The sequence below is a fragment of the Lupinus angustifolius genome, chromosome LG05 (assembly GCF_001865875.1).
Source record: "Lupinus angustifolius cultivar Tanjil chromosome LG05, LupAngTanjil_v1.0, whole genome shotgun sequence".
Taxonomy (NCBI): domain Eukaryota; kingdom Viridiplantae; phylum Streptophyta; class Magnoliopsida; order Fabales; family Fabaceae; genus Lupinus; species Lupinus angustifolius.
The window spans coordinates 6,430,391-6,442,631 of record NC_032013.1 but is presented as its reverse complement, the minus strand read 5'-3'; the positions used below and the strand labels follow the sequence as shown (position 1 = coordinate 6,442,631).

The following is a 12,241-nucleotide window of genomic DNA, read 5'->3' as shown; positions in this document are numbered from 1 at the left end:
AAGGCAAAACATGATATAATTTCTACTTTCCTATTTTGTCTTAACAATTATTAATTTTTTTACAAAAAAATTATATAAATCTTACGTAACCATAACCAATACATTAATTAACCACATCTCTCACATTTAATAAAATATTAATAAAAATTATATTATAAAGTAAATAAACACAAAAATAAAATTTAATTCTATAAAATAAAATATATAAAAATTATATATAATAAAAATATAAACCACAAACCGTTTAATACATTTTGTCAGGTTTTACGATAACTCTATTCTATTCAAGACAGTCATCATACCCTACAAACAAAATTCCATCGCCACGTCTTCCTTCTCATTCTTCAAAGACCTGCTTGGCTGCTGCTATCCTTCTCTGCCGTTTGTTTATGTAAGTCCCATTTACTTTTCTCTCCTGTTTTTTTTTATTTCCTTTGTTCTCAGCATCCAAACAGAGTGTCAGGGTTTAATCTATATTTCCCTTCATTAATGTCCTGTCTTTTGGAATTGTTCGGAATTTGAAATTGACTGTTTGTTGGACGATCCTGTGTTCATTGTTCCTTGTTTGGCTGCTAAAATTCAAACTTCTTAATACAAATCAGTGACAAATTTTCAATATGAATTCTCAGCATCCAAACAGAGGTTTTGATGTAATGTTGAAATGAGAATGTTAAAGTCAATGAGATAAAAGTAGCCTATAAGAAGAGATAAATTTCGTTGAACTTTATGTTAATCGAATTCCGTAGACAAAGCTCCAAGTTAAGGTCTTTGTGATAGTCCCATTTGAGTTATCAATCAATTTGGAGGAAGCTGTCTCTTCATAATTTGACGCACATTTTAATCCCGTGTCATGATTGAAACCTGGATGAGTATCTGACTGGTTTGTTCTTCAATAGTGCGTGCGACTACCAATTTTTCTGTATTATATTTGACTTGGCCGTCTTTTAGTGTTATTCTCAGAGTATATAAGAACTTTTCCTAAGTGAGACTTGGGGAAGGTCCTGATTTGAGAATTGTGCAACTCCCTACCTATGTGTGCTTGATGCTATATGTAGAAATTGCTTAGTGACGATGAAATTGCTTCATAAGTACACAACCTTAGTGACCAAGAAATTGTTTAGCAGTTATGGAAAGAGTCTATGTACTTGCAGGGATATGGTCGTGTTCATCTACTTTCCACAGATCCCACTAAGTGCGAGAGCCTCGTATACTGGGTCGCCCTTTTTTATATACTATAATATCAATTAAGAAAAAAGTTCATGATTCAATTTCCATTTGATCAATTGTTTTGTTTTCTCGAGGATACTCTATCTCTTTTCTGATATTTATATTCATTTCTCTATTAACAATGGAATACAAGTATACAACTTTTTTTTATAATTATTTTCTAATTTTGTCTAGCATGCTACTTTATTATTGTTTTGTTGGACTTTACTTTCCATGATAATGAGTTTCAGAATTTTTTGAAGGGTTTAATAGTTGGAAGTAGTTCATAGCAAAATTATAGTCTGAATGACAAGTAGCTAATATGGTACTCCTATTATTGTTATGCAGTGCAGTGCTTTCTTAAAGTGTGTGTCACTTTGTCAGCTCTGCTTATATATATATTCAATCATTTTGTATTGTCCCTGATGCTAAGAAGGAAATGGGCTTGACTCCTAATTCTAAGCAACCACTGTTTTGCCTAAAATGGCCATGGGATGATGCAATTGCAAACCCAAGTACCAAAAGTCCTAGCCCCTGCAACTTTGAGGGTCCTTGGTTATTCAAATCTCTCCAAAATGTTGGATTGTTTGCTATCAATTTTGTCAGCTCAGTTTCAAAATCTTTAGGTCCTCAGATCAGTTCTCCTCCCAGTTCGTTGCATTTGGATGAGAGGGTTAGTCACAACAAGAATTTGGCATTGAGGAAGAGGAAAATGACTCCTGCCGAGCAAGCAGAGGCAGAGCAGACAGCCTTTGCCTCAGCTCTTGCAAGCGGGAAGGAGGCCACAGTGATTGAGTTCTACTCACCCAAATGCAGTCTTTGTAATTCCTTGCTGAATTTTGTCTCAGAGGTAGAGATGAGGAAATCTGAATGGGTCAACATCGTGATGGCTGATGCTGAGAATGAGCAGTGGCTGCCAGAGGTATCTTATTTTTCACAAAATATTTTGATACGGAATGCATATGCTTATTTTAACATCCATTATTTTAGTTTTTCGAGTTCCTAATACAGTATGCAGTTGCACATTGCGCAACCAAGTTCAGTTTACATTTATTGTTTGTGTATCACATATAACAATTTTATCATCATCACTAAGAGCTCAAGACTGGGTTTGGATTAGTTGCTTCTTCTATAACATTCACCAAATATATTAGTTTCTAAGAAGCAAGGTATGCTGAATTTTCAATGGTGTAAGGTGTGTTTTATAGTTTAATTGTTTTTATTTTATTTTAGTAGTTTCAATGGTGCTGAATTTTCAATGGTGTAGGGTGCTTGAGTTTGTTTATGATTTATATCATAAAGATTCAATAGAGTTTTACGTTGATTGTCAACTACCTAACACAACCTTCACCTTTTATCCAGGCTTCGACTTAAGAACGACTATGTATAAAATATCCTCAAGCACACATAGACAAACTTTAGGTAGTACATGACTTTCGTAGAAGTCGATGTAACATGAAGTATATAGAATGTATGTTTGGCAAAAGGCGAACAAAGCCGTAAAGGTAAAAATTGGAGATCATACCATATCACAAGTCACCAAATTTAAGTATTTTGGGTCAATCATACAACACGATCGAGAAATTGACATAGATGTAAACATAGGATTCAAGCGGGGTGGGTGAAATCACTGAAATGGGGAAGTGTTTCAAGTATCATGTGATAAAAATGTGTCATTCTAGCTTAAGGGGAAGTTTTACCGCACAAGTGTCATTAAAATAGTAAAATATATATATATTATATGATATAATTAAACATAAGGACTTGTTATGCTTAGTAGGCCTTGTAGATGACATAAAGTCTAGCCTGTTAAGCTAAATATGTTTTTTAAAAAGCCTGAACCTAACTTGTTTATGAAAAAAAGTCTGGTTTGACCTGTTACATGCCAAGGTAATAAAAACCTGATAGGTGATCTGACCTGTTTCCACCTCTAGTCATAAACTTTCCATTGGGGTTCAACTATGTTTCCTATATCTATTTCACAATCATCAACTCATCATTTGTGTCCCTTGGACGTCTTGGAAAAATTAAATAGGTACAATTTGTTGGGAAAATTCATATACGTCTCTATACTTGTTGGGATCTTTAGTGGAAAAGTGCATAGGTTACGATTACAAATTTCTTATGCATTCAGGGATCCAGTGACATACTCTTTTAGTTAAGGGACCTATATAAATTTCTAGGGACCAACAGAGTAAATTAACCTATAATTTACCTACTTTGTCTTGCATCAATTCATAGTCATTTGAAAAAATCTCTTGTATTTGGATTGACCTTCAACTCTTTTGCTCCATATACAAAGATATTTTAAATGTGTGAACATCTTGAAATTCAGCTTGAACCTGTTCTCCATCTTGATATTCTTATAGGTGGTTTTCTGTTCCAATTTAATTTTAATTAAAATCTGAATGCAACAGATGAAATCCTACAATTCCCAGCAATTGGGCTTTTGAAATATCAGGAATTTTCACTTGATCCAATATTACAATTCCCAGCAATTGGGAATTTCTTGACTGGATTTTTGAGGACACTTTTATTGGATTTTTGAGCAGGATCAACTTGAAAATCTATGGTTTCTTGTTACTGATTGATTTCAACTCTTCCTATCTTCTTGAGTATACTATTATTATCTGGATAGACATCATTGATTGTTGGAGAATTCCAATTGGCAATTATCTCCTTGTAGATTGATTGCGACTCAGTGATTACAGCCTGCCTATATTAGTTGAAGGAAAAAAAGAAGTTATTTAACTCATCTAAGGAAACCTTCAAGAATGTCCTTAGGATTGTGCTTTCTCGTTGTTACTTCCACACCCACATGAAGTCCAACCTTAGCTACAATCTATGCTACCTATGCTACAATATCATTAGTAGTGGTCACCTATGAAGCATTGATACCGATACAAGTATCAGATACAATATGTATAAGATACGTCAATACTATATTGTTGATAATGCAAGATACAGTACGTTTGAGATACACATATAAAATATGCACATAAGATCCATAAAACATAATAAAAACATAATTATTGTTATTAATTTTCAAATAAAGTACATTTCTTCGGCATCACTAACTACAAAATGAAAATGTTATTGTCATAAGAAATCATTGCTTAGTGCTGACAAATAGAAATAGTATCAATCTCGTTTAATTGATGATCGATATTATGCATATGCATTTCCTATTCATTCTTTATGCAAAACACATGTTTTGTCTTTTATCTCTGCTACTGGTATATTAATATTATGTTTCTCTCATGTGCTTAGTTAATTGTGTTGATGCTTTTCTCTCTCTTAAAATGTTATTGTATGGTAATTTGGATGTGTATGAGGTATTGAGAAAACATTTTTAGGGTATCGAAGAGTATTCGGAAAGTATCAGATTTATAAATTATTTATTTTTTTAAAAAGTAATTTCAATACTCTATGAGTATGTATCGATGAAGTATGGAGAATATCATAATCCGATACAAATATGTGAAGGTTATTGAAGTATTAATGCTTTATAGGTGGTCACCTACAATAAGCCCAAACCACAGCGGAACAAGTGTATTAGAATATGATAAGGATGGAAAGGAGATTGGAATGCTATTACTTAAAAAAGAAGAGAGATAATTTCTCTAGTTATGCTACAAGGTTGAGGTTTTCGACAGCCTACCTCTCCTCAATTACAAATTCCTCACAATTTTCTCAATGCTCCAAGCAATAAGATTTACTTCCTATTTATAATGGATCCCACATCAGTTTCTAAGTGATACCACCATTCAAAATGGATGTGGTTGTTCCCTTATGCATCTATTCATGAATCAAACTCTGTATGGGTTGCATTTGTTCTTGAAGTAGGGGATGTTTGGATGGTTGTATCTGTTGCCTTCTACATATGTTCATGAATTAGGCTTTGTATGGGTTGTATCTGTTTGTGAACAAGGGGTTGTCTGGTTGGTGCATTCTTCCAACGTTTTTGGTTGTTGACTTGGTGATTGGGGATCGCCCATTATCAATACCATGCCCTAGAAGATTCACCTTGTACTCAAGGTGATAGTCAGGAAAGGCCTCTTGCATTTGGTGACTGATTCCAAACTATTTTCACTTGTAGGAAGATTTTGCCATTGGATTAGATATTCCACATCCGTTGTGTGCAATTCATGGATATCTGAAACAGAATGTGGATAAACTTGCAATTCTTGATCCTCAGATAACATAGAAGGCAAAGGTTGAGAATGGAAGGAATTACCAATAGCCTTCTTTAGGAGTGATACCTGGGATACTGGATGAGTTTTGCGGTGAGATGGAAGATCCAATTTGTAAGCAACAAAACCCACTATGTTTAGTACCTGAAATGGAACATAAAACCTATGGGAGAGTTTTTCATTAATCCTTTTAGCTAAGAACTCTCCTAAATCTTCTGCAGCATATTCTATATTCTTTCAGTGTTTGTTGGCATTTGTGTGCATGATATCCTGTGATTTTAGTTCATGCTCTCTTAAGTCAGCCAATTCATTTAGAGCAATTGTAAGTTTATTAATAAGGATGGAAAGGAAATAGAATTAAATTGATAAGGATGGAAAAGAAATAGAAATATTATTACTTAAAGAAGAAGAGAGATAAGTTCTCTAGTTATGTTATGGTTTTCAAGAGCTTGTCTCTCCTCAATTACAAATCCCTCACAATTTTATGAATGCCCCAAGCAATGAGATTTACTTTTATTTATAATGGATCCCACACCTGTTCGTAAGTGATACCATCGTTCAAAATGGATGTGGTTGTTCCCTTCTACAAATATTCATGAATCAAACTCTGTTTAGGTTGCATCTGTTCTTGAACTTGGGGCTGTTTGAATGGTTGCATCTGTTGCCTTCTGCATCTGTTCATGAATCATACCTTGTTTGGGTGGCATCTTTTCATGAACCAGGGGTTGTCTGGGTGGTGTATTCTTCCAAAGTTTTCAATTGTAGACTTGAGTGATTGGGGATCGCCCCTAATTGGAATATTATGAAAGTATCTCCTAATATCTTAAATTATTTTATAGAGAATATCTTTCATGATGGGGAATATATCATATTATCATGACCTATGAAGCACAGATACAGATACGTGTGTCGGAACTGATATGTATCTAATACGTCGACACGCATTTTTTCTAAAATATAGGATACAAAATGTTTCAAGGATACGTATATAAAATAATAAAAACACATAAAATATAATAAAATTATAAGTGTAAATCAAAATATCCAAAAAAATATCCAAAGTAAAAAGTATAATGGAAATTGAAAATCATTGTCCTCCAAAATTCCAAGTACTAAAACTAGAAAATGTAGTTGAATCATTCATAAAATTGCTTATTGACGGCGATGTTGTTGATCGGAGAGTCAGTATGGTGGACTGGTTATCGGAGGGTTAATGCGGTGTGCCGATATGTTGGTACGAGTCTTTGTGGCCTTTAAATAAGTTTGTGTTTATTGAAAATAAATTTATCTTATCCTATTTTATTGAAAACGAATCTAATACATGTCTTGATATTTAGTTCTTTTATTTTTTTTATTTTTTGGATACTCTATGAATATGTATCCTTCTCGAATCCGAGCTTATCTGTATCGGATACCTGTCAGACACCGACATGCGAAGGTGTTCGACGAATCCGTGCTTCAGAGATCATGACTATATCTTATATTTGTTTAGAGTATAATAGTAAATCTCTTAGGATTGATACTAATTTATCTTATCTTTTATGATTTGTTTTCTTATTTAATTAAAAGTATAATATTATTATAAATATGGTTAATGTTATGTCTTTTTTATTAGATTGTCCTTCGCAATATTATCAATACAATTTTATTATTTTGATTTAAGCATTCATTTTTCGTCTTCTATACCCAAATCCTATAATGTCAATTGTTGTCATCCCACTTTCAAGGTCTGTCGTTTCAACTATTGTTGTATCATCCTTCTAGCCTCCCTTTTTAGCACTTCGTTTTTTTGTTTGTAGCTACTACCAACATCTCGTTTCCTATGCCTATATCTGCGAATCCACAACCCCAATGGTGTCTTTTCTATTAGCGATCATTCTGATGATGGCTTAAGTATGATGTTAGTCTCTGTATAAGATGGTTAAGCTTGGATATAGCTCTTGCCGTGAATGGTTAAGCTTTGTTGAATTGTGGCATTTGAAGATTGCGATTGTAAATGGTTTAGAGCATTTGTTCCAGCTACTTAAGATGACCTTCATTGTAGCTATCGTCATTTTCATTGTAAATTTCACAATTTACAACATATTTCTAGGGATGATTGGGGAGTTCAAATACTTATTTTGGCTAATTTTAGTTTTTAAATGAATTATTTGTAAGAAACTAACTTGAGAGGAATGTTAGCATATATGAAAGTATCTCAATATCTTAATTTATCTTATAGAGAATATCTAAAAGATATTTAGATATCAAGAGAATATATCATATTATCGAATACAACTCCTTTCCAGAGAATATCTTAATTTTTTTATTAAAAAATAAATTAATATCATAGCTGTTAAATATTTCTTTTGCCAGGTGTCACAATCTCCATTCAGTACTAGACTCTTTAGTAATGAAAAGGATCCCATCCCATATTATCATGATGATATCTTAAATTTGGTTAGAGTATCTTAAAATTGATATTACTTTCTCTTTTATGGTTTGTTTCATTATTAAATTAGGAGTCTAATATTAATATAAATATGGGTTAGTGTTATATTTTTTATATCATACCATCATTTACAATAGTATCAATACAATTTTAGTTTTTTGAGCATTCCCTATTCTCCTTTTATACTTAAACGGTTAAACCCTTTAATTTTACCAAAGTGATTTATAATCAACTATTTGACTCCATTTGTCATGCACTACCATAGCAGGTAATCTTTTTTTTAGCTCAATGGTGGGTGAAGTTTTATGTTCAACATTATATGCCTAATCTAGTAATTTTTTGAAATAAACTAACGTGCTGGTTATCACTCTGGAATACAGCTTGAATGTGATTAGTTAATGATGGAAGGTTAAGGGCAATAGGGGAAGGGTTAAATAGAGAGGGTGGGAGATTGGAAGGTGATTTAGGGGGAGTAGAGTTGGGAGAGAGGTAACTGGAAATTGTGGTGAGTGAAGGTGCCCTTTGCCAGGAAGAGGGTGAGCACCATCCCTTCACCATAGTGACTATTCCTATTTTTTTTATCGATTTCTTGCTTTTCATTTTACTGTCTGGTTTCAACATAGTTCTTGGTGGTTTACTGTTTTCTACTGCTCAATTCTAGTTAAATGAGGAATTTCTTCTCCTCTGCTGTAAGGGGATGAGTTCAATTCTTTTTAATTGCATACATCTAGATTTTCATCTTCCACCAGAGACCCACACCCTATAGGTTTACACAACTTAAAAGTTTTTGATATATGTGTGGCATCTAGTTTTTCTGAGACTCCAATTTTTATGTCTTATGTGAAACTTGACATATGACGTTTATAGCAAAGGAGCATTATCCTTTTGTTTTTGTTGCAGGAACATCAAATTTGCATTTTTAGTAAAACTACCATAAGTTTTCGTCTTTCTGTGACTACTTTAGCTTGTTATTTTTAGTGATCATGTTGAAACTTGGAATACACACCGTTTAGCACAACGTTGAAAAGTTTGCGGTAACATGGAAAACTTCCTTGCTAGTTGATAGAATTAATAGTTTTTGATAAAATTGTTTCATGCTTTTATGTCTTCATATTCTTCTGCTACCCTTCCATTATTCTCTCTGCTATCTTTGACTAGATAGAGGTTGATGTTGTTTATAAATATTGGAGCATACATTGTTTATTTGTTTAGGGTATCTGCATGAAGTCTTTCATTTTCCTTTTTTTCCTTATAAAACTCAATTTGCAAATAAACTCTTAGTCTCTCTTTGTTTGAGGTGAAATAGAATGAAGAGAAAAGGGTGAGAGAGAGAGAATGAAGAGAAAATGAATATTTCTCTCCTTTGGATGCGAAGAAAGAAAGAGGGAAGAGAAGAAAAAGTGGGTGGGATCCACCATAAATGCATTATGTCCTACTTTGCAAAGGAAGGGAAGAGAGAATGAATTTTTTTGTTGAAATCTCAAAAATGTCTTTCAATTTTGTTTATTTTCTCTATTTATTAGTTTTAAATAATACATAGGTCTTTTTTAATATAAAAATATCAATTAAAAAAAGTTAATTGATATTATAATAAAATATATACATATGTAATTTAAAATTATAACAGTTATTTTTAATTAATAATAAAACAATAATTTTCTCTCTTTTCTCTTACTTTTAGGGATATTTTCGTCATTTGGGTCATAATATTATTTCTATCTTATCATTTTCTACCCAACCAAACAAAAGAGAAAGAGAAGAAAATATATATTTCTATTTATATTCTCTCATTCTTCTCTTGTACCAAACATCATAAAAATCTATTATATTTCTTTTCTTTCTCTTTCTCACCTCTTTCATTCTTACCTCTTTCTATCTTCTTATTTTCTCTTATCAACCAAATAAAGTATGTGGGTTCGTTTGCATGTTAGTTTTGGAGGGAAGTGAAAGAAAATGAATGGTTCGTGGTCATGAAATATACCTGTGAGGTGGTTTTGAAACCTTATTTTTCCTTTCATTTCCTTCCAAAGTCCAACTCACAAAACGACATTTAGCCTCCATTTGGCAGAGTAGAATTAGAATGGAGAGAAAATAGTGAGAGTTTGAAGAGAAAAACAGACTTTATCCTTTTTGGTTGTGAAAAGAGAAAGAAAGGAAGAAATTAAAATTGTGTGGGACATGCAATAAATTCTCTCTCCTCAAGATTAATGAGAAAGTGGGGAGATAATAGTGATTTTGCATAAAATGTCAATGTTTTTTTATTTTCTTAACTTTTTTAATACTATTAACATACATAAGTCTATTTTGTATATAAAAATAATATTAATTTATAATAAAAATAATAATCTAAAACTAAAACCTTTATTTTTAATTAATAATAAAATTAATTTTTTATCTCTTTTCTTTATTTTAGGGATATCATTGTTCTTAAAGCATAATATTGTTTTTCTCTTCTAACTTTCTGTTCAACCAAACAAAGTGGAAGGAGAGTATCTGGTCCTATTCCTTTTATTTTCTTCTTCTTTTATACCATTATAAAAATCAACTCTATTTTTTCTTTTTTCTCTTTCTCTCCCCTTTCTTCCTCATTTCTTTCTCTCTTTTTATTTTCTAACGTGCAACCAAATGAAACCTTAGATTCCAAATAAGACTTCTCATTATGGCTTGCCGATTGATATTTAAATCTTCCTATTGCAGCTCCTTCATTATGATGTTAAGTATGTTCCCTGCTTTGTGCTTCTTGACAAGAAAGGAAGAGCCCTTGCAAAGACAGGTGTTCCAAATAGTCGTTTACATGTTATAGCAGGACTCTCCCATCTTCTCAAAATAAAGCGTCCTCAACAAAATAGTGAATGATAGGTATTGAATGCATAAAGACTCACCTTTTTTTGTAGTACTGCTATATGACAACGAGTTGATGTAATCTTTTCAATGATAAATAACGTTCTAGAGTTGTCTTTTCCTAGACGGTTTTCTTGTATGTTGTAATGAAATTTGTCCAGTATAAAAGATTTCTTTTGAGTAGGAAATAAAAAGGGCCAGTTTACGAATATTCTTTTAATGAGATTCAGAGATGATAGATGTATATAATTTTATTCTATAAAGTGAATACTTTTCTAGATTTTGGAATCACTGTCTTAGTTACAAGATTAGTAAATTTACCATTGTGTCGAGACTATCATTTTTACATTACTTTTTTAAATAAATAACAAAGTACAATAACAAACTAACCTTTCTTGTTAAGAGATTATCTTATAAGAAAGGCAATCAGATCTTTTAAATATTTGGCTTAGCTTTTGGTAAAGGATATGTAATTTCTTCCTTCATAATGTAAAACATAAAATTTAAAATAAAGACTTATTTTAGTTCTTTAAAATTCTGTATATCAATTTGGCACTTAAAAAATTAGAAAATTCAAGATAGTTTCCAAAAATATTATGTGGGTAAAATTAGTTTTTTTTAGTATTTTGATGATCAAAATTTTGGATTATTTTAATTCATATTTTTAATATTTAAGTAATAGCATGAATTTGTATCTTTTTAGGTATCAATATATAAAACTTTATAAAGATAAAAGTGAGTATTTGTTATAAAATTTATTTTTTATTAAAACTTTGGATTTAAAACTTATTATTAAAGTGGATCTAGGGATGACTCATTTAAGAAGGATGAATTTAATATTCTTGTTGACATGAGTACCTATAATATTTAAGTTTATTTATAATTAATCTATAAGTCTTGAGGTCCAATTTAATCTAAATAATCACTCCAGTCTCTCACTCATACATAATTTTTATCTTAATAGAAAGCTTCAAATATATTTTTATCAATATATTATAGATATAGATATTATTTAAATAGAAAAGTTATATATTTCTAAGCCTAATAAATTATATATATGATTTAAGTAAATCATAAAAAAATCTTAGCGTTGGTGTATTATATTTTAGATGTATAATATACCTAGTGGTCTATTTTGCAGGTATGTCTACGAGCATATGGACATTATTGGTATCGTGATAGTGGATGCTCGAGACACATGATGGGTGATAGATCAAAATTCCTATATCTATTCTTGAAAGAAAAATGGTTTGTCACGTATGGAGACAACAACAAAGGAATAATACTTGGCACTGGAACGATTGACAACTCAAATCAGGCAGTGGTCGAGAATGTGCTATATGTTGAAGGCCTGAAACATAATCTCTTAAGTATCATCCAACTATACGATAAAGGTAATCGTGTATCTTTTGACTCTGAGTGTTGTATAATTCGTGACAATATATCTAATAAAGTTAAGTTTGTCGGATATCGTATAAATAATATATATATGGTTAATCTGGAGGATGCCACTACTCTATTTTCAAAATGTTTTATATCTAAAGAGGATGACATCTGGCTTTGGCATAGG

General features: G+C 31.7%; 1 protein-coding gene across 3 annotated transcripts; it reads left to right on the top strand.

The window, feature by feature from the left end:
• On the top strand, window positions 264-10,869 carry LOC109347588. Of its 3 annotated transcripts, XM_019587517.1 has the most exons (4): window positions 264-391; window positions 1,555-2,128; window positions 10,528-10,714; window positions 10,813-10,869. In XM_019587517.1, the coding sequence occupies exons 2-3, from the start codon at window positions 1,646-1,648 to the stop codon at window positions 10,684-10,686; spliced, it is 642 nt and encodes a 213-aa protein (XP_019443062.1). In that variant the 5' UTR covers window positions 264-391; window positions 1,555-1,645; the 3' UTR covers window positions 10,687-10,714; window positions 10,813-10,869. The 3 variants fall into 3 exon arrangements, with proteins under 3 accessions (XP_019443062.1, XP_019443061.1, XP_019443060.1); XM_019587516.1 differs by lacking the exon at window positions 10,813-10,869 and having other exon boundaries at window positions 1,560-2,128; window positions 10,528-10,776; XM_019587515.1 differs by lacking the exon at window positions 10,813-10,869 and having other exon boundaries at window positions 10,528-10,776.

Bases quoted from the DNA above. Each gene is read 5' to 3' on its own strand.
- LOC109347588 (XM_019587517.1), top strand. From the start codon at position 1,646: ATGGGCTTGACTCCTAATTCTAAGCAACCACTGTTTTGCCTAAAATGG. The intron at 2,129-10,527 runs GTATCTTATTTT...TTCCTATTGCAG, and splicing joins ATGAGCAGTGGCTGCCAGAG to CTCCTTCATTATGATGTTAA.